Source organism: Leopardus geoffroyi, chromosome A3, assembly GCF_018350155.1.
Source record: "Leopardus geoffroyi isolate Oge1 chromosome A3, O.geoffroyi_Oge1_pat1.0, whole genome shotgun sequence".
Classification (NCBI taxonomy): Eukaryota; Metazoa; Chordata; class Mammalia; order Carnivora; family Felidae; genus Leopardus; species Leopardus geoffroyi.
In genome coordinates, this window is record NC_059336.1 from 60,312,025 (window position 1) to 60,336,861 (window position 24,837).

Consider the following 24,837-nt stretch of genomic DNA (forward strand, 5'->3'; position numbering starts at 1 on the left):
AGAAAGATACACATGACCAAGGCTTGGCTTTTAAAAAGATCACTTGCAAGCCCCATTTCTGAAGAGCCCAAGATACATAGTTAGTTACACGTATGATGTTTAATTGAACTTTTATTAGGTTGGTTCATGTGTCATCGTAAGCTACCATCACTTTGAAAGAACAATATGAAGAATGCTGTTACTAAATGAAAAACGAAAACTCTAGGCTTTTCATGTAAAAAAAAAAAAAAAACAAAAACAAAAAAAACCCACCAAAGATTAGATCACAAATCTGTTGGAACACTGAGATAATTAGATTTTATTGTAGTACCTTGGCCAAGTTGTAGTCTATAACTGCCACAATGGCGACAATTTTACTTTCCTCCTGATTGGGACATTGCTGTCAGAGTGATGCCTTCATCATAGCATGCATCCACCGCCCTGCTGGACAGTCTCCAGTGGTGTCCCATTAGCCCCACTGCCTTTATAATGTTCTAATCTAGGAACGTGGCACTAGAAATCACCTGAAAGGAGAAAATGAGCCAATCATCAGGCAATCTTCAGTGACTCAGTGTAGTGAGCCCTCCATTATATGCGAGGATGAGAATTGTGACTAATGTGTTTGTAAATGGCCTCTGGACGGTACATTTTTTTCAGCATCTCAGCTTAGTGTCAGCTGCGTGATACAGTCAGAAAATTAGATGTGTTACTTACCCGCGTACACTATTGTGAGAGTTTGTGACCCAGCCTCCATATCAGATTTAAAAATACATTCATATGCTTCAGATCAAAACATGTTGATTAAGGAGCATATATTAGGAATCAGGAGGCCCCGCCATCCTTAAGGGCAACTTTGAAGGTTAGTAAAAACTAAGATGCCATAGCTTATTGCCAGGAGAATCCTTTCATGAAAACGAAATGCATTTGAAATGATGATCTGTTGGTGACAAGGTCTACAAAACCAGGCAAGAAAAAATTGACCAAACTCATATACTAGAGTGTGGAGCAGATAATGATGTGGAGAATTTCAAGTTGCCATGGAGACGTTCTCTGGCTCATTGGCTGCTATGCTGCACCCCATCAGAAGCCACCACTCTCCTCTAAGCTCAAAATGAATTCAATTCTATTCAAAGAGGATTCATGTACCTTCTACCATGTAGAAGCCTAAGACTATAGGGTGGGGAAGATCAAAGATGTCCCAGCACAGCCCCTGCTGAAAATGTACCAGCTGCAGAGCTGCCCACATGCAATAACTGTAGCCATACCCCTCCAAAGGTAATTAAATGCCTATACATGTAGTGTAAGTAAGAAGTGGTATCTAGGAAAGACCCAGATGAGCATGGACCAGAGTTACCAAGAAGGTCTTATGGTACAAGAATTTGAGGGAGAGGTAACATTTGGCTCATAGAAGGCACTCAGTGAATGTGCACTCAGCAGAATATTCTAAGTGAGAGGAAAAGGATGAGTAGAGAAGCCCTAAGACAGAGATGGCATGTGAGCAACACAGCAAGGAAACCACCCCTCGCCATGGCTACAGTTGTGGGGTTACCAAGATCAGTGGGGGCCTGAACTGAGACTTGATCCCAGAGGATCTGGAGATTGACTTTAGGTCTGGAAGTAGTATGGTGATTTAACGAAAGCCATGTTTTACAAACACTGGTCAAAGGTTAAAGCTCAGGATAGATCAGAGGGGAGTGAAACAAGAGGCCAAGAGAGGTGATGAAAGCCTAGGCCTGGGTAGTAGATGTGGTCACTGAGAAAAGGAAGGATGTTTAGGATGCACTCATAGCATCTGATAAGAGGGAAGAGAAATCGATAAAGACCCCGGAACTCCTCTCTTGAGTGGATAGGCTCTGGGAACTCATCTGAAGCTCAGGTGTCAGGTCTGGGTCTGAGCTAGAGGTAGGGTCTGCTCTTCTACACTGAGGCATTCCACAAAAGGACAAACAATAATGCAGAGGATTTTTAGGGCAGTGCAACGATTCTCTATGATGCTATGATAATGGTGGGTAAATGTCATTATACATTTGTTAAAACCCACAGGATATACGAAACCAAGAATGAACCCTAATGTAAACTATGCACTTTGGGTGATAATGACGGGTCAGTGTAGGTGCATTGATTGTAACAAATGTCCCACAACTCTGGTCAGACCTGTTAAGGTAGGTAAGGGAGGCTGATGGGAGAGGGGCACGAGGTATATGACAACGCTCTAAATTCTCTATACTTTCCATTCAGTTTTGCTGTGAACCTAAAATTGCTCTGAAAAATAAAGTTCATTAAAAAAACAAAGATAGCAACAACAAAATAATGTAAATTACCGGAACTAGAATCCAAGACCAGTATTCAGTGTACATTCAAAGGTCAGTGTGTGGACAAAGAAGGGAAAACCACCATGTAAAGGTGAAAACCCATTCAAATGGAAAAAGTGTGAACTTCTAGGAGATGGACTGGAGAAAGTAGAGCCAGTAGGAGAAGCATGGCCTTCCTATGAAGAAAACTTCAGGCCCCACCTGCCAGAAAGACCCACCAAGATGAATAGAAGGTTTCAGGCCTGAGTGGCAAGAAGAATGATAGAGGGCTGATGAGCCAAAGACAGGGAACTTAATTGTACACATTAAGGGAATTCTGCAGCTCTGTTCCTCATTTCTTTGTTGGAAATGTTAAATATTCCCAGCACATTATCACAGAATGACAATATTTTACAGGGGAATAAAAGACCAAACGAAAGTCCTTTTTGGCCTCTGTGATTTGTACTTGAGACTAATTATTATAAAAAACAATAATAATAATTATTATTATTCATTATGATAATGGTTTGATTGATTAAAACCATTAAAATGAAGGTAAAACTTTGGGATTGCAATGTCATTGTCACGGTATGCGTGGTTTTTCTAAGCATTTTGACCTCTTTGGATAAAAGGATGCTTTAACCACCTAATAATGCGGTAAGGAAAAAGACCCAGTAGAATCTCAAAGAAGAGGGTTCAGAATAAGCATATAACAATAGATGAGTCAGTCCATGATTAATATCACTACTTATGTCTTACTCTCATTCAGGGAGTCCTGGCTTATATTGGATATTCATGAGCAAGTCAAATTTATTGATTATATAAAGACCCATAATATAAAAAAGTTTATGCTGATGGCACCTAGAGTATGTAGATTTTTAAAAATCTATCAGACTAAGCATTTAAAGGTACTGTCTGATAAGTAGCTTCATGTAACTTGGGGTCATTACACACACTCAGATCAGTCTCTGTATTAATTACCTTCATCTCCCAGCAGAGTTAGTGCTGGCCAGGGTTATTGCTTTAATAATGCACATGTCTGCTGTTAATGTTTACCAGCTAGCTAATCAGAACTCTAGAGAATACATGCCACGTTTGCATTGTTACAAGGTAGACATCATTTTACAATTAACTTCATTATAACTGGAATATAATCATACAGTATTACCTCTTTTCGTGTTTCACTGTGAGGCCTTAAAATAATTAGATATAGATACATACAACTGTAGGTGCCATTTATGCACATAAATGACAACTTACCTTCATAAGAATACATAAATATACTCACCCAAACATATCTGTGCAAGTATTATGAGGTGTATTTATGATCTTTGAATTAAAAAGGGATTGTTTTATACAAATATCATGTAAAATAAGATTTTTTACTTGTTTTCTTAACCATGCAATAAGAAATCTGATTCACAAATTAGACACTGGGGAACTATGTTAAAACCACTGTAAATGTAGACTGTCTGCACATATTGAATGTGTTTTGAATAGTTAATTTAAGAGAAAAATAATTGTGATATTTTACATACAGGAAGTAATTTGGGAATGCAAAAATGCTTGATTCCATATTAAACAGACTTTTAAAATTGTGATTCAAGTTTGAGCAAAAAGAGAAGAATGTTTTCCAAAGATCTTGCACTTACACAATAATGACATTTAATATTCTTTCCTGTAGGCCACGCAGTGCAGATTATTTTATGCAGGAAGCTAAACGGATGAAGCATAAAGCAGATGCAATGGTAAGACCCTTTTCTTTCCAGATATGTTCTTCCAAATTATGTTTGTACTGCAGCTTCATCACTGGGGCAATATAGCTGGGGTAATTATAAAATCTATTACAAGGATGGCTGGGTCTGTTAAATGGAGAAATGTTTATATAATCAAGTGCTCATAGCCCAATAAATTATGACTTCAACCAATAATGTCTGACTGGGAGAAAGTCCCAGATAAATGAATATTTCAATTTAGTTCTAAGGTTTGAATAGTAACTAGAGGCAATGGAGTCAGTGGGTGGTAGTATTTTTTTTCCTTTAAGAAAAAAAAATCTGGGTTTGCATTTTTCTCTCTTGTTAGCCTGGCCAGCCCTTGGCTTGGTCCCAGGATCAAATCCCTTTTCAAGAGGACTCATGTTCTGCCTGTGTATCTGCCAAAATTAATACTTCCTCTGAAACTGTACAACACAGAAACCATTATACTGCACATAAGACCCTAAAGTCACCATGATTTGATGTCTTCCAAAAAAATAACTTTTCTTACTTGGATAATCTCCTGTTTTGGAAAGTGTGAACCTTCCAGGCAAGAAATAGAAAACCTCTGGGTTTTTCTGAAAGAGATCACATGGTTGGTCCATCTTAGGTCTCATCCAAAGAGACTCCTTCCTACCCAGTAATTCCAGTTCTGTTCCCCTCCAGCATTCCCAACAGATTAGGGTGCTGGAGATGAATAAGACATTTCAGATGACCTTCAAGGTATTATTCCAGTGCTGAAGGTGCTTACATCATAAATGTACCCCTCCCCAGTGTCGCTGATGTTGCCAAACATTTATTTGTCGGAAGATCACTGTCTAGGTACACTGATGTGCAAGGAAAATAGGCAGAGTTATCAGAAAGTAGACAAGAGAAGTGGGAGGTACAGTTCTTGTCCTCACAACCCCACGGTCTAGTGGAGAGTTCTGGTCACCTGAAGAAGCTGATACATGATCGCCATTGGAGAAAAGCACAGAATTTTAAAGCGGAATGAAATTTTCTGCCTGAATCATGCAGTGTTTACCAGCAGTGTTCGTTCCATGTCGTGTTATCCCACCTGACCTTTCCTTTCAACATTCTGCTCCAAGCCACACTGGTGCCATCCCAGCCTCTGAGCACACCTCACTCATGCCAGCCACCGGGCCTTTTCAGCAGCAGAGCCTCACACGCACACACACACACACACACACACACTCACTCACTCACACATACTCACACCTCCACTTCCTCCACAAATCCAGCCAAATCATACTATTCCTTCCTATGGCCATTTTCAGGTCTCTTCCCTGAGCCTCCCCAGACTTTCTGCAGCCCCATGACTTGCTCCCTTCCTATCATCTCTTTGCATTGTACTCTCTGCTTTGCATTTTGTTAGTTAATCACAGACTGCCTTGTACTTTGAACTGTCTTGTGGGTGCATGTTTTCTCTCTCCAGATGTATTCTGTGTTCCTGAAAGAAGCTTTTGTGTATCAAGTACACACTGCACAGAATCGAGTGCTGTAGAAAACACTTGTTGAATGAAATGACTTCCTTAATTTGAAAGCATTGCCAAGAAATATTTCTCTATAGCCTATTAGGATTATAAGCTATTTGAAAACTTGATTTGCCAAAGAGGGAGTGTTGCTCTACATTGCTGTTTTCTAAGGTATCCGTTACTAATGAGAATTGGTTTCAGAGGCAAGACTTAGATTAGTAATTTGTGTAGTTCTGTTCTGATTGATGAATAAATATGTGAAAGCTTGGAAGAGTATGCAATCCAAACTTAGAATATGTAATTATCACCGAAAGTGATACATGTATATGGAATATACACAATACATGTATATGGAACCAGGAACTTGATGTGTAAGTTCAGATTTATGAGAACCTGATAATATGAAGCTGATTCTTGGTTATCCTCACTGATGTGGAGAGAAACTAAATAAATTTAGACAACTTGAGGTAATCATCCCAAATAATTTTTTATTTGGCATAGCATAGAGGGACAAGGAGTGAGGTTGCCAAGCAATTAGGGGTTAGAAAGAAGGAAACAGAAATTAGAACAACCATGCAGTTCTGAGCAATTCTGATTGGCAGCTGTTGTATGGATCTGGTACAATTCTGTATATAACCGTTCACCCACTTACCCTAAACCAGTAGCAATTTGCAAAAGTAACTAGAGAAGGAAGCATCCTATTTCTTTCTTCTCTCGGCTCCATTCACAGGATTTTGGAACTCAGAAGTCAGGTTTCTCAAATAAAGCATATTGACTATGTGACAATGCCATTTTAAAAACTATACTTAAGGAAGACACTGTATTAACTCTGTTGATCAGGTGGAAAAGTTTGGAAAGGCCTTGAATTATGCTGAAGCAGCTTTGTCATTTATTGAGTGTGGAAATGCAATGGAACAAGGCCCAATGGAATCCAAATCTCCCTATACAATGTATTCGGAAACAGTAGAGCTCATCAGGTAAGCACCACGTCTTGCTGGGGGAGTGGAAGGGGTGAGGAATGTATGTCAGTACTATGAATACAGAGAAAAGAATTCCAACTGCACTATCAGCTACCAAGAACCAAGGTGCATCCTCACAAAGAACAACATAAGATTTTGCAAGGCTCTTTTACACACCCTGCCTCCCTTGCTCTCTTGTGAGTGAGGAGGAAAGCTCCTATAACCCCTGATTACTTCAGAAAGGAAGCTGAATCCAAGTGAGATGTGACATGCCTACTTCACCCAGCTGAGAAGTAGCAGATTTTGAACTAATTTCACCTCAATGCTGCTTTTTTTTTTTTTTTAACCTGATTCAGGTTAGTATAGTCTAAATCTTAACTCCATCAGTAGATGATTCAGGAGTATTTAACGAGAGGAAAGAAGATTCGGGGCGGGAGGGATTTTAGGAAGGGAAAGCCACCCTGTGATATGCTGTCTCAGAGGGTGCTGATGTTGTTTGGTCTTAAACCTGAATGTGAGCACCATCCCCCACCTGGGTTGAGACATTTAATGTGAGCAGATACAGGGTTTCTGACATGGGCATATCAAGGGTTGGATGGGAGACTCTTGGCTTCCATCATGGAGACCCAGAAAAGCACATCTTCAATGTCTTTTTTAGTGAACCATTAAGGAAATTTCATCCATGAGCCATACTGAGAATCTTGTCATATAGTTTTTGTCTCTAGTCAACTGCTTAGAATAATATCTAATACCCATATGTGAAATTATTCTTCCCCAAGACTAACTTTAAGAGACTTTTCTAATTCTGGAATTCTTTGCAACCTAAGATTAGATATTTTTTTAACATGCCCCACCATTCCAGATGAAAGATTTCTAGTCCCCTTGGGTTATAACCTTTTTGATCTGAATTGGCCCGAAGATACAATTTGGTATTTTATACCATTCTCCTTCAGGAAATAGGTTCCAGCCTTTGAAACTGTCATCCCAGCATCAGAGAATATATCATCTTCAAAAAGCACCTCTTAAGAACGTTTTAAAAGTCAATACTGTCCATTTTTCTTATTAAAATATTTCTACTACGTCAGTGTATTGGTGATTCCTTCATACTATTTACATGATATGTATGCTATTTTTGTCAGTGAAAAAAAGAAATCACCATAGTAAAATTACTGTATGAGATCCTAGATCGTCACATTCCTTCCTCAGAATAAGGCACAGACTCAGATACCCACAAGCAGTCAGGGAAGAACATGGTGAAAGTAGATGGGCACAAAATAGTAAGGTGTCCTAGAATGTGAGTGCTTTGAACCAGAGAATTTGGGAGGAGTCTGATTTGTTTACTGATGTATCCCTAATCCTTGGAACAGTTCCTGAACGTAGTATGTGTTCAATAAATACTTGAGGAATAAATAAATAAACCAGTCACAGGGCCTATGGTGAACTCCAGTGTGCACGGCCCCCTTTAAGGCATTCAAATTTTAAAAAACAATCCCAAACAACAATGAAAGCCTGAGGGCAGTCAAATACATCTGGAGGTGCTGATGTGCTACACCTGCCCTGCACCAGAGTTAGAACTCTAGTGTGTTCACTGATATGAGTATCATTGCATGATGGAGAACAAAATCTATTTTCTAGATAATTCAGACTGAGTAGAATCCCTTGAACTAGTCAGAAAACTAAGACAAAAGAAAGTTTTCTTATCTGAGTTAGAAAATAACATTAATTTATTACTTATACCTGCATGTTGCCCACCAGGCTTGAGACTCTTCTCCCCCACTGAGAGCCAGTGGGGGCTGGGAGCCCTGGCAAGGGAGGATCTCACCACAACTGTCCAGCTCAGGCTACATTCTTTGTCCCTATAGACAGAAGAATTCCTTTCTCCCCAAGGGATACCAAGTGACTGGGGACACTGGCAAGTGGACCCCTGCACCACGAATCAAAATGGTGCCACAAAAGCTCTGAAAATTAGATTGTAATTGGAACTACAGCCCAGAAGTAGGCCAGGACCTAAACCTAAACAGGATGACTTCCTTTTAAAATAAAAGATTTAAATAGAACCCTGGGTCTCCTAACATAATAACCAAATGCACAAGGTTCAATAGAAACTCACTCATCGTACCAAGAAACCAGAAAATCACAACTGGAATGAAAAAACACAATCATTTGACACCAATCACCAAGGTAAATCAGATGTTGGAATTATCTGACAGGGATTTTAAAGCAGCCATCATAAAAATACTTCGATCAACAAATGGTGATAAATTCTCTTAAAAGAACAACAAAAAAAAATAGAACATATCAGCAAAGAAGTATAAATTTTCTTTAAAAAAAAAAAAAGAACCAGGGGCGCCTGTGTGGCTCAGGTGGTTGGGCAACCAACTTCAGTTCAGGTCATGATCTCATGGTTTGTGAGTTCAAGACCCGCGCCAAACTCTGTGCTGACAGCTCAGAGCCTGGAACCTGCTTTGGATTCTGTGTCTCCCTCTCTCTCTGCCCCTCCCCCACTCATGCTCTGTCTCTCTCTGTCTCAGAAATAAACATTAAAAAAATAAAAAGAACCAAATGTAAATTATAGAAATGGAAAATAGAAACAAAGATCTCACTGGATGGGCTCAGTAGTAGCGTGGAGATATGCTGGTTCGTAACCCTCTCAGGAGATTCCCAGGTATAATCTGAAACCAGGCCCTTTACATGGGGGTCAAGAAGACACTGGGGAAGAGGCAGGCCACTCCAGGTTGGTAGGTGGCAGGTTTAATAAGCAAAGAGAACTTACATATAAGACTTGTCTTGAGTGGCCATAAAATTAATGGATTCCCATACTTGCCCACCAATTCTTAAAGTTTATATGGAGGCCTTAATGAGTTCACTCAAGTATACTGTGAAGGTGTTCTTAACACCACACGCTGTCTCAAGGTTGTGTCCTTGGAGCAGCCTCTGGGAACAGAAAAGGCAAATAGAACCCACATTTCAAGGACAAGGGAGGAGATGAGGCTCTGATCATCCAGGTCCAGCTCACAGGTCAACTGGCAGTCACATTTTTTTGAAGACCTTCCCCAGCAAGACAACAGAGGATAGAATCAGTGAACTTGAGAACAGAAAATAGAATTTACCCAATCTAAGCAACAAAAAGAAATAGACTGGAAAAAAATGTATAAAGCCTCAAGCACAATGACAGAAGATCCAACATGTGTCTCATTGGAGTCTCAGGAGAGGAAGAGAGTGGGATTAAAAGAGTATTTGAAGAAGCAATGGCTGAAATTTGCCAAATTTGGCAAAAGATATAAACCTACAGGTACAAGAAGCTGAGAAAAACCCAAGTAGGATAAACCAAAATAAATGCATGCCAAGACACATCATAACTACATTTCTGAAAACTAAAGACAAAGGAAAAAAATCCTGAAGACAACCAGAGAGAAATGTAGGGGAGCACCAGTTTGTATGACAGCAGACTTCTCATCTGAAACCATGGAGGCCAAAAGGGAGTGGCATGACATTTTTCAAGTAGTAAAAGAAAAAAACCCATCAAAATGAATTTTAGATGCAGGGAAACTTCATTATACAGGAATGACTAGGAAATAAAAATATTCTCAGATATGAAAAACTAAAAGTATTTGTTTCTGACCTATAAAGATGGGCTAAAGGAAGTTCCTCAAACTAAAGGAGATGACAAATGAAGGAATATTGGAGTGTCAGGAAGGAAGGAAGAACAGTGGAAGAACAGAAATGTGGATACATGCAATAAACTATCCTCTTCGTGAGTTTTATAAATCATACTCAGTGGTTAAAAAAAACTGTACCACCATCTGATACTCAAGACAATGTTATTTAAAAGTGAGTAAAGGGACATAAATGGAAATAAGGTTTTCATGCTCCACTCAAAGTGGAACATGTTAATACCCATGAATTGTGATAACTCATGTATATTGTAAATACCCAGAACAACCACTAGGAAAACTGCAGAGATCTATTCAGAGGCACTGCAAATCTGCATGTTGTAGACCTAGTATAATAACAGCATCATATCTTGAGCAATTTACAATGACCTTCACAAATACTATCCTTGTAACAAGGCTGTGTAATCAGCAGTATTCATATTTTATCAATAAGGAAATCGAGGCTTAATGACATTCATTTGAGCTCTCACAACTAATAAGAGGCTGAATCAGGATTTGAACCCAGAACTCTGACCATTTCAGCTATGTGTTCGCTCTCTCAAAGAGTCTGTAAGTAACTTGGTATATTATTGGGAGAGTGAAATGGCCATTTGTCCCCTTGATTAGAGAAATAAATGGGAGTAAGTAAAGTTCAAAAGAGCCACCTTTTTTAGGACACTTACACAGCCATCAAAGTAAGAGTTCCATAACAATGAAAAAGGGGTGAATCCAAGCATTCATCTGAGTACAAGGAGTGAACATTTTTCTGAAGGTTGGTTTGGAAGGATTGAACTTCACTCAATCTTGTCAGCCACTCAGCCATAGTCAAAATTTTATAAAAATGGATGTGTCACTATATTCATGGATAATACTTGAACTGGCCTCACTCTCAACCACCGGTAGCATTTGAACTTGTATTTTTAAGGGGGAGAAAGTAGCTGGACAATCATTAAAGTCATTTTGTTCTAGTCATCACAGTAGTGTAATGCTTAGGGAAAATGGGGCAGCATTAGCTAGCTTTTAAGAATTAATAGCAAGTGCTATGAAAAACTAAGTTTTGGGGCAAAGGGAACCTCCATCATAGAAGATGTTGTTAACAAGAAAGCTTTTTTTTTTCCTTTGGTTTTTCATTTCTTTTTTCCCCTAGGTATGCTATGAGACTAAAAACCCATTCAGGCCCTAATGCCACACCAGAAGACAAACAATTGGCTGCATTATGGTAAGTACATGATATCAACTTAAAATAGCCTCCACAGCCATGTATACCTTCATTGGCAAACCAACTGCTGAAGTGTATACATTTTTCTACTACCTTCTATCATGCAAAAACAAATGCAGTTCTGATGGTGGCTGGGGTGAGCCCACACAATTTCTTGCTGGCCTACCAAGCATGATGTGAATTCACAGTGATTGAGAGTCAACAGGTCCATTACACAAGGATAATTTTTTCTGTGTATTTGTATGTATGTGAGTGCATGCACAACTTTAAAATCAGGTAGGTCTGTGTTTTAATAATTTGAATGTGAGTTGTGCCAAATGTAATTTCTCTTGTGTTTGACACTTTAGACACGATCAAAATAATCCATTTGTTCGTTTACATGTGGGATTATTATGACTAAAACAAGATGGTGCCCTGAAGTTCTCAACACATCAAAGAAACAGCTTATTACACTGTAATAACAGAAGCATTTCTTTTAAACTGTTCACCAGCATGTAATAGATTTTTTTTTCTGTATCTGTAGTGATTACAATGGTAATGACTATGTGAATATAATAATAACAATTTTCCCCATTATATCTCCTTGGAACACCTCACCTCATTCTCCCAAATCATAGGACACCTGTCTTGGTTCCTCCTATATAGGGATCCAACATTTTTTGCTCTCCAGTGGTTCATATTCTACTCTAGAACCTGATCTGCAAGTCAGAGAACCAAGTCTCAAAAAAAAATAACAGCAACATTCAGAAAAGAGAGGGTCTCAGGTAGTTTTGCATTGTCACACCATCTGCAATTTTTTGTTCTCAGAAGACACTAGTAAGTTGTAGTTGGTACATTGGCATTCTAGCATGTCAGCACCAGAACTGAGTTAGCAAATAATTGAGGGAAAAGCACCAGGGAAAAGTGGAGGGTATGTCTCAGTAAATGCTTTCTTTGTTGTTTTCAAACGTAAAGTTCCATTATTAGGATTAACAAATTAATGATGATTAATACCTAATATTATAGAAGATAGAATACTAATATGTAAATAATAAGTGTAAAATAATAAAATAATGATACTCTCAGCCTTGAGTTTTTGCTGTTTATAAAGTATTCATATATATTAATTTGAACTACTTATACAGTCCAGTAAAGTAGTTTAAAAGTGAAGGGAATACAAACAGGTGGAAGAGCTGTTCTTTCAGCAAAGCCGAAGGTGCAGAAGTCAGGGCACCAGAGAAATCAAAGTAAGGTGGCTCTGCCCTGAAACTCCCCCAGTGAGTTTCCCAGTGACTGGGAAAGCCCTGTGCTAATGCTCCCTCACTCCTCCCATGGAGAGAGACTGTCCTCTAGTGGTGGAAGAAGAAAATGGCCTGTCCCTTGGCCCCAACAAAGAAGCAATAAAGCTATGATATAGTGGTAGATATGTTTATGGAATAACTCCTTGAAGTTTTGAATTCTATCTTTTGAACTAAAGGAAGGTCAGATACTTTTCAGACGTAAATGTAAGTTTAAAAATATTACATATATATAATCATGATATAAATGCTGAGTGCCTTAGAACAAGAGTTTTGTTTTGTTTTTTTAAGTCTTGTTTGCAAAGGACATACTCATGCTTTCAGGGCCCATTTCTCTCTTTCTGCTGCAGTTATCGATGCCTGGCTCTCCTGTACTGGCGGATGTTTCGACTCAAAAGGGACCACGCTGTGAAGTACTCAAAAGCACTTATCGACTATTTCAAGGTACTATCTGGCTAATGGGCAACATTATTGCTTGTATCCACTGGTCTCTCTGTCATGGACATTTTCGAGGAGCCTGGTAGAATTCATGGCTTTGGGGATAATACAGGAACCCTCTGATATCAACACTAACCCCCTTTATGACATACTCATGGTGTTCAAGGCTCAAAGAATGGCCTTGAGAGTCCATCTAATTTATCTCCCTGCCTTGTGTCCAAGTATTTTTATGGCCTCAAGAGAAAGAATATTAGTGTCCTAGGAAATTCCTCTTTATAGCTAACAAATTTCTCATGTTCCTTTAGAGCTTCTTCCTCTTAGAAGTAACTACTTAGAACTTCCTCATAGCTCTCTCCAGTAGCTGATTTAACTTTTAATCAAGGCATTGTTTTAAATGATAAGAAATGGCTTGTTAGAACTCAGAGGTAGTGGTAAATATAAGGGTAGAATTGGAAAATACGCTAACTTTTCCCTATCTCAGGAAATGAAATCATTTTCATTGGGAGAATAAAAAAAGAAAACCTTCTCTGATGTACTTGTGAAGTGGACATGAAGTTATTCATTTGAGATTTCTCAGCCCCTTTGCTGTCCATTTGTCTATAGAAACAAGAAATTATAGCATTTCCACCTCCACCAACCCCATGTCAGATACACACCATCATTTTAGATCCTTTAATCCCCAACCTCCACTTCTTAGACATCATCTCAGATGACCAGGCTACGTTGGAGGTTCTGTGGGCTATGACCAGCATGCCATCTCCTTCCTGGTCACGTGTGTAAAGTAACCAGGTGCTAAGGCAAGGAGATAACTGTTTCGACACATTGACCGTTCTGTGTCATAATGACAAGAACAGACACTGAGTCTATTCCTTTACTTCCAGAAAGTCAGAATCTAAGAGCTAATACTGAAGAACATTACTACAGTCAAAAAAAGAAAAGAAAAGAAAATGCTTGAATAAAAAAGGAATCTGAACACTGTAAGCTACAGAGATTACAACATAACTTTTAAGGGATATAAGAAGTTCTTAGCCTATGTATGCCATCCATGAATATGTACAGAATGGACAAAGAACACAACTTAAATATCAGAGTTTCCCCTCCAGGGGCTATTGGTGGCTACCCTTAATTAAAGGCCATTTAAATGCCTTTACAGTATGAAGTTCAGAGATTATGAGGGCACCTGGGTGGCTCAGTTGGTTGAACATCAGACTTTGGCTCCGATCATGATCTCATGGTTTGTGGGCTCAAGCCCCGCATCAGGCTTTCTGCTGACAGCCTGCTTCAGATTGTCTGTCTCCCTCTCTCTCTGTCCCTCCCCTGCTCATGCTCTCTGTGTCTTTCAAAAATAAATAAGCATTAAAAAAAGATATTTTATTAAAAATAGACCTACCCTATGACCCAGCAGTAGCACTTCTAGGAATTTACCCAAGGGATACAGGAGTACTGATGCACAGGGGCACTTGTACCCCAATGTTTATAGCAGCGCTCTCAACAATAGCCAAATTATGGAAAGAGCCTAAATGTCCATCAACTGATGAATGGATAAAGAAATTGTGGTTTATATACACAATGGAGTACTACGTGGCAATGAGAAAGAATGAAATATGGCCCTTTGTAGCAACGTGGATGGAACTGGAGAGTGTTACGCTAAGTGAAATAAGCCATACAGAGAAAGACAGATACCATATGTGTTCTTTCTTATGTGGATCTTATGTGGAGAAACTTAACAGGAACCCATGGGGAAGGGGAAGGGAAAAAAAAAAAAAAGAGGTTAGAGTGGGAGACAGCCAAAGCATAAGAGACTCTTAAAAACTGAGAACAAACTGAGGGTTGGTGGGGGGTGGGAGGGAGGGGAAGGTGGGTGATGGGTATTGAGGAGGGCACCTTTTGGGATGAGCACTGGGTGTTATATGGAAACCAATTTGACAATAAATTTCATATATTAAAAAAAAAAGATATTTTAAGTTCAGAGATTATGAAACCTTCAGGTGGCAATGATAATTTGTCCATAAGCAAAGTGTTTTATCAATACAGAGCTGCCTCTCAATAAAGGACTTGATTCCCACTCATGCTTTTAGTCACAGGGCTTACTGGTAGTAGAAGAGGCACGAAGGCAATAGTAGAATTTCCACCTGTAAGGCCATTTCTTACCATTCTGGTAACACCTCTGCTAAAAAACTAAAAATCACTCACCACTTCATAAAGTCCTTTTTAACCAAAGAAACACCTTGTCTCTGGGGTACCAGGCTGAGGCTGTTTTCTTCTCTCTGGAAGGCAAAATTCACATCAGTATCATAAAGACCATTTTTTTCCAGGGCGCCTGGGTGGCTCAGTCGGTTGGGCATCCGACTTTGGCTCAGGTCACAATCTCACGGTCCGTGAGTTCGAGCCCCGCATCGGGCTCTGGGCTGATGGCTCAGAGCCTGGAGCCTGCTTCTGGTTCTGTGTCTCCCTCTCTCTCTGCCCCTCCCCTGTTCTTGCTCTGTCTCTCTCTGTCTCAAAAATAAATAAACATTAAAGACCATTTTTTTCCTTAATAGTCCCATAGATTTATGTCCAAGAACGCATTATCAGACTCTCAGAGAGGAAATCTGTCTGTACATTTAGCAGCTTTCCTTGCCAAAGTCAAAACTTCTTTTCAATGCCTGATGCAAACAACTGGCTTATGTAACATAACATCCTAAGTCAAAATACTCAGATAAGTCAGTTTTTGAATACTCTGTTATGCACATATATTTTAATTTGTTCTTTTAGAAAACTTCAACAGCACTTTCCTTTAAGACAAATACTTCTAAACTTCATAAGTCAAAACAATAGAATCTGATGTCTCATATATTTTCAGGCATTAAATGTATGGCAGTGGTTTCTGTAGATATGCCCTACATTTAAATATAAGGTGTTCCCCGTGGGTGTGGCAGGGGGAAGGTGCGGTCCTGCTCCTTTTTTCCTTTTCAGAAAAATTAAGCTAGTTGAAAAAAGTTAGGCTGGTTTAGGATTCAACAGACCCTTAGGATTATGATTTAATTTGGTACACAGAATTTGGTGCATGAAAACCCAGCCTGTGGGTTGAGCTCTTCATTGTAGCCCATGGTGGATGCCTGCAGGCCATGCAGCTGCCCCCCACCAGCTTCCAGAAGAGAAACCAGTAGCCTAGTAATTGTAACTTCCCAGATCCAATTTCTGTGAATCTTTATTTTATCTGCAGCCTCTGCCATTACGTCTCTCAAAGGTCACCTGAGAACACGTTATCGTCAGCTGTTTAAACTTAAACAGATGGTACTCACTGTCAACGTTTTTCTTTTCCTGCAGAATTCATCTAAAGCTGCCCAAGCCCCATCTCCATGGGGAGCCAGTGGAAAGTAAGTTCATTTCTCCAAAGTAAAGGTGATAAATGAGGCACTGCATGATGCTGGGCCATGTGCTACTTTGCTTACAGCACCCTGGGGGGCTGTTCTACCCCACCTGGTACCAGCCCCCCTACTCTTGTTTTTTTCTACGCTCTCCCCTTCCAGGAGCACTGGAACCCCATCCCCCATGTCTCCCAACCCCTCTCCGACCAGCTCCGTGGGATCTCAGGGGAGCCTCTCCAATGCCAACACCCTGTCCCCTTCCACCATCGTCAGCATCCCACAGCGCATCCACCAGATGGCAGCCAACCACGTCAGCATCACCAACAGCATTCTCCACAGCTATGACTACTGGGAGATGGCGGACAACCTGGCCAAGGAAAACAGAGGTGTGTGAGCCTCTAGGAAGTGTGTGTGTGTGGTTCCAACCACAACCCAGGGAGCCAGCCTGACGCGGGACATCATTGAGCAAGTTTTCGTCATTTACCAGAGGAGACAGTAGAAGCTGTGCACAACTTTTCCTGACCTCCCACCCTCACTCAGGGTCTCTCGTGCCTTAACCTACCTTAATCTTGACTATAGGAGATTAGAGATGGAGGTGGACATAGATATGATACAGATACATAGAAATGGTGTAAATACAGATAGAGATATATACACATATGCTCTTCTTTGAGACTGTGAGCTCCGTGAAGGTAGGGGTAACGTTCTATTCAGCTTAGTGTTCCCAAGACCTGCACGGTGCCTAGAATACAACTAGGGACCTGAAACATTTAACTATTAATTAATGAGGATGAATGTTCCTGGCTGCATAAGTGATAGCTGCTTGCCACTGAAAAGAGACTGTTTTATAGGCAGCAGTAAGTTCTATTTCTCTTTAAGTAAGGTTTGTTTTCACAGATTATAAAACAAATGCATGTCTACTGTGGCTAAATTTGTAAAGTGTGGAAAACTACAGGGGAAAACATTTTTTAATTATCAGTAATCTTATCACCAAGAGATAATTACTGTTAACATTCTACCAAAGTTTCCTCTAGTCTTCTCCAAACATGCACAATTCTTGCCAAAATAAGATTATAGTTCATATACAGTTTTATATCCTGTTTCCATTTAACAATATCAGGCATTTTCCCATGACACTAACTAGTTCAAAAACATCTTTTATGATGTTCTAGAAGACTGTCATAATAGTGGTTTTACAGTCATAAAGTATCATGATTTCTCAAAACCATTCCCTTCTTGTTGGACATTTATATCACTTCCAACTTTTGTTCTACTACGAATAATGTTATGACAAATCTCCTTATATAAATCATTGTCTATATTCTGATTATTTTCATACAAGGGAGAATTTGGAGGTCAACAGCTATAGATTCTTTTAAGATATATATTGTTATATATCTTAATATATATTAACTTTTCTCCCAAATGATTATATCGATTTACTATTCTCCCTCCCACAGCAGGAGAGCACAAATCTGAGTTCACTTTCAAGCCATTAAGTGCGAATTCTGTTCCCACAAAAGCATAAGCTTCTGAGGACAAGACCAGAATGTTCACAATGAGATGAGGAATTAATGGCATAGATAAGCACGTGGGTCCTGAGTACATGAAATTGGTAATAAAACTGGATAGTACATAACATGCATCCCAGAGGTGACACACCCTAAAAATCTAATGGGAATGCCAGGGAGGTCAATGCCAGGGGACTGAGGCCACCAGGAGAGACCTTCTAGAGGAATTGACAGGGAACAGGGTTTGGAAAGGCAAATAGTCGTTGTGTAGCTGAGATGGAGTGGGGTGGGCATCCCCAGTGGACACAACAGAAGGGACAGGATGTATAAAAATTGACATGGCCAGTTTGGGAGACCCTGAGCAGGCCACACTCCAGATGGCACTGCCAGCTGCCTACTGGATGTCTCCTACCAGAGGGCTCCATGCTACATGTCCAGTGTAAAGTTGGCATTTTTCCTGGACCTGCCCCATCCTCCCCAGTTCTGCTCCTGGATTCCTGCCTTGGCTTCCCTCCCTACCACCTCAGAGTCTTCTCTACTCTCTCCCTCGCCTTCTCTGGCAGGACATCATTCAGCATGTATATGAGGAACTTTGAAAAACTCCCAGATTCTCACTTTCAAAGACTGTTGTTCAGTGATCCAGTTATGACAGTATAACAGCCATATGAGCCATTGTTTCTCTGAGCCACTATCCCGTGATCTCTGAGAGAGCAGAGCCTGCACCTTATTCGTCTTCTGTACCCCCTACCTCTACCCCCTGCACCTAGCACAGTGCCTCAGCACATAATAAATGTTAACGAAGGCACAGACCTAGAGAATGTCCCAGGACTAGAAGGTGACCTCAGTAGGGGTTTTTCAGAACCCATCTCTGACTTGCCCCCAAGGTCCTGGACCCTTCTGCCTTGGACTCACTGCAGGGGTTCAGCACATGCTACAGTTGAGTACAATATTAAGGGGTGACAGAGCCATAAGCCACATCTAGGGCAGGATGCATTCGTGCACAAGGACAATGCAGTCTAAGGAAGTACATTTTCTTTGCTATTTGGCTGAGTAAATGTTATTCATTTGAATGAGAAATAAGATAAAAAGAGAGAGGGAGGCGAACCATAAGAAACTCTTAAATACAGAGAACAAATTGAGGGTTGCTGGAGGGGAGGTGGGGGTGGGGGTGGGCATTAAGGAGGACACTTGTTGGGATGAGCACTGGGTGTTATATGTAAGTGAGGAATCCCAGAATTCTACTCCTGAAGTCATTATTATGCTGTATGTTAACTAACTTGGATTTAAATAAAATTTTAAAATTTTTAAATAAATAAATAAATAAATAAATAAATAAGAAATGGCCAATAGAATTAATTGGATATAGGATGAGTTCTCTACCTTTGGGTTTTATTTTGTCCAGTGGAATGCTGAAGTTGCCTGATGGAATAGACAGTGCATGATTTATATAGAGACTGTGAATGGAATTTTTTCTTAAGTCACTCAGGTCTCTCAGGGTAGCACGCTCAGCACGTGTGTCACTCAAACGACTCTCTCTGTCCTCTAGAATTCTTCAACGACCTGGATTTGCTCATGGGGCCTGTCACCCTGCACAGCAGCATGGAGCACCTGGTCCAATACTCCCAGCAGGGCCTGCACTGGCTGCGGAACAGCACCCACCTGTCATAGGGAACTTGCCCCTGAGCTGGATTGTGCTCTCATCTCCATGGACGGCTCAATGTTTCTGGACACTGTGCTACTGAAATTCCCAGCCACAGCATTTATCGAACTGCGGTGAATATTTTCTCAGCATCGAACAATGGTCTTTTCCCAGGGCATGTGTGTTTGTATGTGTGGGCGTAAAAGAAGTTGCCTGTGTATGTGTGTAAGATATACAGCTCTTTAAAATACATTTTTGTCTAGTTTTCATAATCCCAAGCTAGACAAAGTGATCAGAGGTTTCTGATTAGAGAATATACACTTACACACATGCACGCACGCACAAAATCACACACACACACACTTTCTATTTCAAAGCTAAACCATGACTTCTTAGAACATTCAACCAAAATCTCATGGGTTAGTTAACCAGGTGCAATACAGCACACCAAAAGCTTGACTGCCAGTTAAGATGAACCTAGTTCTTATACTGTTGATTACTTTCAGTATTAATATACTATTCCCCAATTAATTTTTGATTGTGTGTATTATGGATAATTGAATAACGAAAAAAAGTCAGTTATTTTTGTGCTGGACGTTTACTAGATTGCATGTTACCAAATACCTTGCCTTTTGTCTAACACGCACCCTTCCATCCAACTTTATTATCAACTAAATGCGTTATAAGCAAATGGATCAAATCCCACAGGCCTCCCCTGCCCTGCCCCCCAAAATCATATGAAAATGGCACTGGGATTTGGTAAAAACAGTGTCATTGAAAGCTGACCAACAAGAACAGACAACTGAGCTTGGAGCTCAGTTGGGAATTGAAACCTTCTGCACGTGGAACAGTAAGCCTGCCCAGCCCACGTGTGTTTTCTTCCTGCCACTGTGACACAGCAGCCATAGAGCCACATGGCATTTGTCAGCCAATATGTTTCAAGTCTTTTCTTCCCACGATAGCTTTCTTGCAAATTTTCTTGGCCAAATGGGACATTACCTAGAACGTCTCTTCTACCTAGGAGTCTGTATCTGCTGCTTATCAGGCTGAGAAATATTTGCTATCGTGAGACTGTCTCACCCTCTCACTCTTTGTGCAGAATGCAGGCCTCTAATAGCATTTTGATCTGGGGGATATGTTTCAGGCTTTGATTTGCAAGCTGCTTATTGTGCGGGGTGAGTTATTTTTGCAATGATCACAACCCTGTTTGGGGTAGCCACGACTAGAACATCATGTTTGCATCCTGTACGTCTGGTATGTTTACGTCTTGCCCTTGATTCTTTTCTTTTCAATTAAGTTTACATTTTAGTTTTTTGACATCTTGTTTACAGTCTTTGTATGAAACTTACTTCTTTTATAGTCTCTTGTCATGCCCTAGATTTAGTCTTCTTGTTAAATATATTTGAATATAAAAAATACTGGTAAGAAGAAAAACTTCTGCAAAAGAGGATATACCTTGCCATGTCCTTAAAAGCAAAAATAATGTGCTTGAAGCCTCTCACTTGACAGAATTGCACCAGGATGGTCTGAGAAAGAGACAGGTGTTGCAGTATGTGGAACGCTCCATTTTCCAAGGTGATGCTGGCACAAAACAGTTATAGTAGATTGTGATATATGCTTTCCCTGATGCTCTTACTGCTTTGGTTGTAATGTTAACATTTTTGTCACCTGATCTGTAGATGGGAAATAAGACTGCTGTCATTCTAAACACTGATTCAAAACTGTACAAATGATTGAACAACTTAGGTGATTTGAAATGAATTTAAAGTGAAGGGTCTGAAGTGAAATGAAGCCAGTGAAGGGTTTGTGAAATTTGCATTTGGCTTTGGCCCTGAAATGTTACCAGTATTTCTATTTTACAACTGTGGGGCGCCTCACATCCCTTTCACTAGCTATTGGCAGAGTTTGCGATCCCATCCTATGTTGGAAATTTGAATCTAACTTGGGAAATTTTGGATTTTTTTTTTTGGAGGACTAAAGCTTAGTTCTAGTTACCCTTGATGAATCCTGATGAAATGTTGAAACTCTCAAAGGAATGAACCTCAGGGTCCATCGTGCATCCCCTGGGTGCTTTCTGGCCCTGCCCATCCTCAAAGCCACGGGTCTTGTAGCGGCCCATAATGTGCTTACCCACAAAACCCCATGTAGACCCACAGGCGGCCCCTGGCTGATTGTGCCCACAGCATTTTATCAGCACTTACGTGGCCCGTGTTCCGCAAAAAAAAACACTTGGAAGTCGTCATCTTGGAGATGGTCAGAGCATGCAGTTCCTCTCCCTGTCTTTGATCTCATCAACTGACCACGTGAGGGCAGCAGTTTTTGTTGGCTTTGGCATAGATGATTTTGGTAAGGAACCATCTTCTGACTGTTACTTGTGAAAGTCATTCATGACTTATTCCTTTTATTTAGCTTTGTTCAAAGTAGAAATACCTTTCTTGTGTTTTTGGATTATAAAAGTAATACATGCTCATTGTAAAGATTCAAACAATACAGCAATGTAGAAAGTAGAAGGTAGCAAGTCCCATCCCTGAAAGACAACCACTGTTGACAGTCTCATGTATATTTTTCCACAGATGCTCCCATTTAAACATACTATCATTTTTTTCTCTTTGAAGACATATAATTTCCTCAGAAGTTCAACATAAGTTCGACTGACCTTATCCTTCCATGACCTGAGTGGATGCCTTCCTTTATCACAATGTTAGAGTTACCTTTGAAAGTAACCCAAATATATTCCTGATCAAAATTTGGGATTTGTTACTACTCTCTACAGAGATCAGACTTATGTGAAGGAGTGTGCCTGGAAAGTGAGGTTTGATTAAAACAGATATTTCTGGAAACTTGCAGATTGCAGACAGAAACTCAGACCCCCTATCTAAAGAAGAATGTACTGGAAAAATAATCTGAAGAGTTGACAAATTGTGTGCTAGATCGAACACATGGAATGCAATGCAATGAGATTTTCTGCACTAAAACTTATCCTAGTATGTAAAACAATGATGTGTGTATTATATAACAGTGATGTGTACATTTCTGACATCCCATACATGATATACACAGTTTGTATAAATGCATACATTTAAAAATATATATGTACAATACAGCTAACATAAAACTGTAGTATGCCTGAAGGATATTACTAGTGCCTAACATTGAGTATAAGTCGCTGCGTGTTCGCATCACCTTGGAAGTGCAGTAATTGTTAAAACTTAATCAGTGCAGCCAACATTATTTATGAATCACATCTTTGAAACTGTGCAGTAGTATATACATATATATTTTTAAATAACATTTTTCACAGTTTTCCAGAGTTACTGTTGAAACCTGTATCACCAAAAAAAAAGCAAAACAAAAAAAAAAAAGCAAGATTTTTTTAATGATGTAGACACTCTTCAGACCCAGTAATCTGTGTGTGATTTCCTGTTTGTAGATACCCAAGAGACTTTAGCAGTCACCAGCCTTAATGCATGTACAGGATATTATTGTGACTTAATTTATCTGCAGTTTTTAATCCATGTGAAATTGGAATTTATAAACTGACTTGGATTAAATATGTCTGCCTTTCTAAGGTTGCAAATGTTACATTAAATGACTTATGTTGTAAATGAGAGAAACCGAGTTGTATGTAAAAAAAAAAAAATGTCCACCAATTTCTGTGAATATTTTTACAAGGAAACTTCAGAATCAAAATACGTTCAAATAAGAATTCTGGTCCCTCGTTCATAATCTCTTCAGAAGCAACCTTGTTGTTTCATGAATCTTTTAAATGTAGCTTCCATGGATTTTCATTACTATAGGCCTGACATTTTTCACAGTCAAGATGGAAGCATGTTCTCCTGCATTATAACTAGTTTACAACTTGTCTTTCCCATTTCCCAGCACATATATGCACACATGCATGTGCAGAAGAACACCCCCCAGTGTCCCAGAAAATGCTGAATAGAAAGCTTGAGGAGTTCATATTGATGACTGCATTGATGCCTGTCTACCCAGTAGTCCTGGTATACTGTTTTACCTAATATTCCTTAATGACACAAGTTAACTTATATGTGCCAGGTTTTTTCAACTCAGACCAACAAGGTGGAATAATGTTTGCAATATTTGGTTGAGTAAAATAGGAGAATTTTGAACTAATGAAGACAGAAATATTAGAACAGTGGCTTGCCATTATATATCTCTCTGTGTGGGAGGGTTTTTTCTTAACCTTATTTTTACTCTTCTCCCCGAATTTTTTCAATCCATTCCTTCCCAAAGAAGCAGAAACAGCAACAAAAACAGAATGACTTTTTCACCTTACCCAGCCCCTACCCTTAGATTCAAATTGTCTTGTCTTGCAAGAGGACCCTAACTCAGGGCCACTATGGAGACCACCTCATCCCAGAAATGGCCAGGACAGGGGACTGGTTTTGCTTGCTCCAGGGACCTTGATACTCTTTTCAGAAGTGGTTTGGGCTAAGAAACACTCAACAGTCTTTCAAGAACTGTCTTTCTCTTACACAGTTTGCCTGCTATTGAAGTCTATACTAATCAGAATCAAATTTTTAAGAAGTAACACATTTTCAATGAAACATGGACCAACTGGAGTCTTGAAAGACATTTTTTAATGAAAGAAAGAAAACCTAACAACATAAACTGCATTTCCAACAATTTTTCAAGCACAGTTTTCATTATTACAATTTCCTAACAAATAGCACAAGAAATGTTCAGATTTGAGATCTGTGTTCTCTTTGTCCAAACTGAATTATTCTGTATATGTCATCAGAGGGGTCAATTTGTTTGTGTGGCATGAGGGAAATTATAAAACTCTGTTCTCAAACTAATTACATCTGACCACAGTTTTGGTTTTTATTATTTAATTGGCATTCTGAGGCAGCAGGGGGTAATTTGAGGCTGGCTCCAAGGGGAGTCAGCTTCACAGCTCTTCGAGTAATGGGAATCAGGGGATTAAACCCCTATGTGTTGCTTTGAAAATCCACCTCTTAACAGCCAGTTTTAAACACATTGATCTGAGGGATGAACTCAAGGTACTAACTGCAAGTCAAAACAATCGTTGGCGTTTGTCTTGAAGCATCAGGAAGTAATGATGAGGCCTGGAAAGCTGAATCAAGGACTTGTTTTCTACTCATTTCTGACATAGGAAAAGCTCATCGGAAAATATATCCAAAGACAATGTCAAATAGTACGAGTGTTTAGGCTTTTCAAACAGTGGTGCTTGGTTAGAAAAATAATTACAATATTCTGGTTCCTGTATTGTTCTTCAACCCTTTTTCAGTTTTCCATAAAACAAAACTC

General features: G+C 39.7%; 1 protein-coding gene across 1 annotated transcript in view; it reads left to right on the forward strand.

Moving 5' to 3' along the window:
- AFF3 (AF4/FMR2 family member 3) overlaps positions 1-24,365 on the forward strand; it is a 533,714-nt gene extending 509,349 nt beyond the window's left edge. The window contains 7 exon segments of the mRNA XM_045445721.1: positions 3,955-4,018; positions 6,340-6,476; positions 11,259-11,330; positions 12,958-13,051; positions 16,355-16,404; positions 16,558-16,781; positions 19,453-24,365. Of these exon segments, the coding sequence (XP_045301677.1) occupies positions 3,955-4,018; positions 6,340-6,476; positions 11,259-11,330; positions 12,958-13,051; positions 16,355-16,404; positions 16,558-16,781; positions 19,453-19,574 (763 nt within the window). The 3' untranslated portion in view covers positions 19,575-24,365.
- Positions 24,366-24,837: the final 472 nt, after the last annotated feature.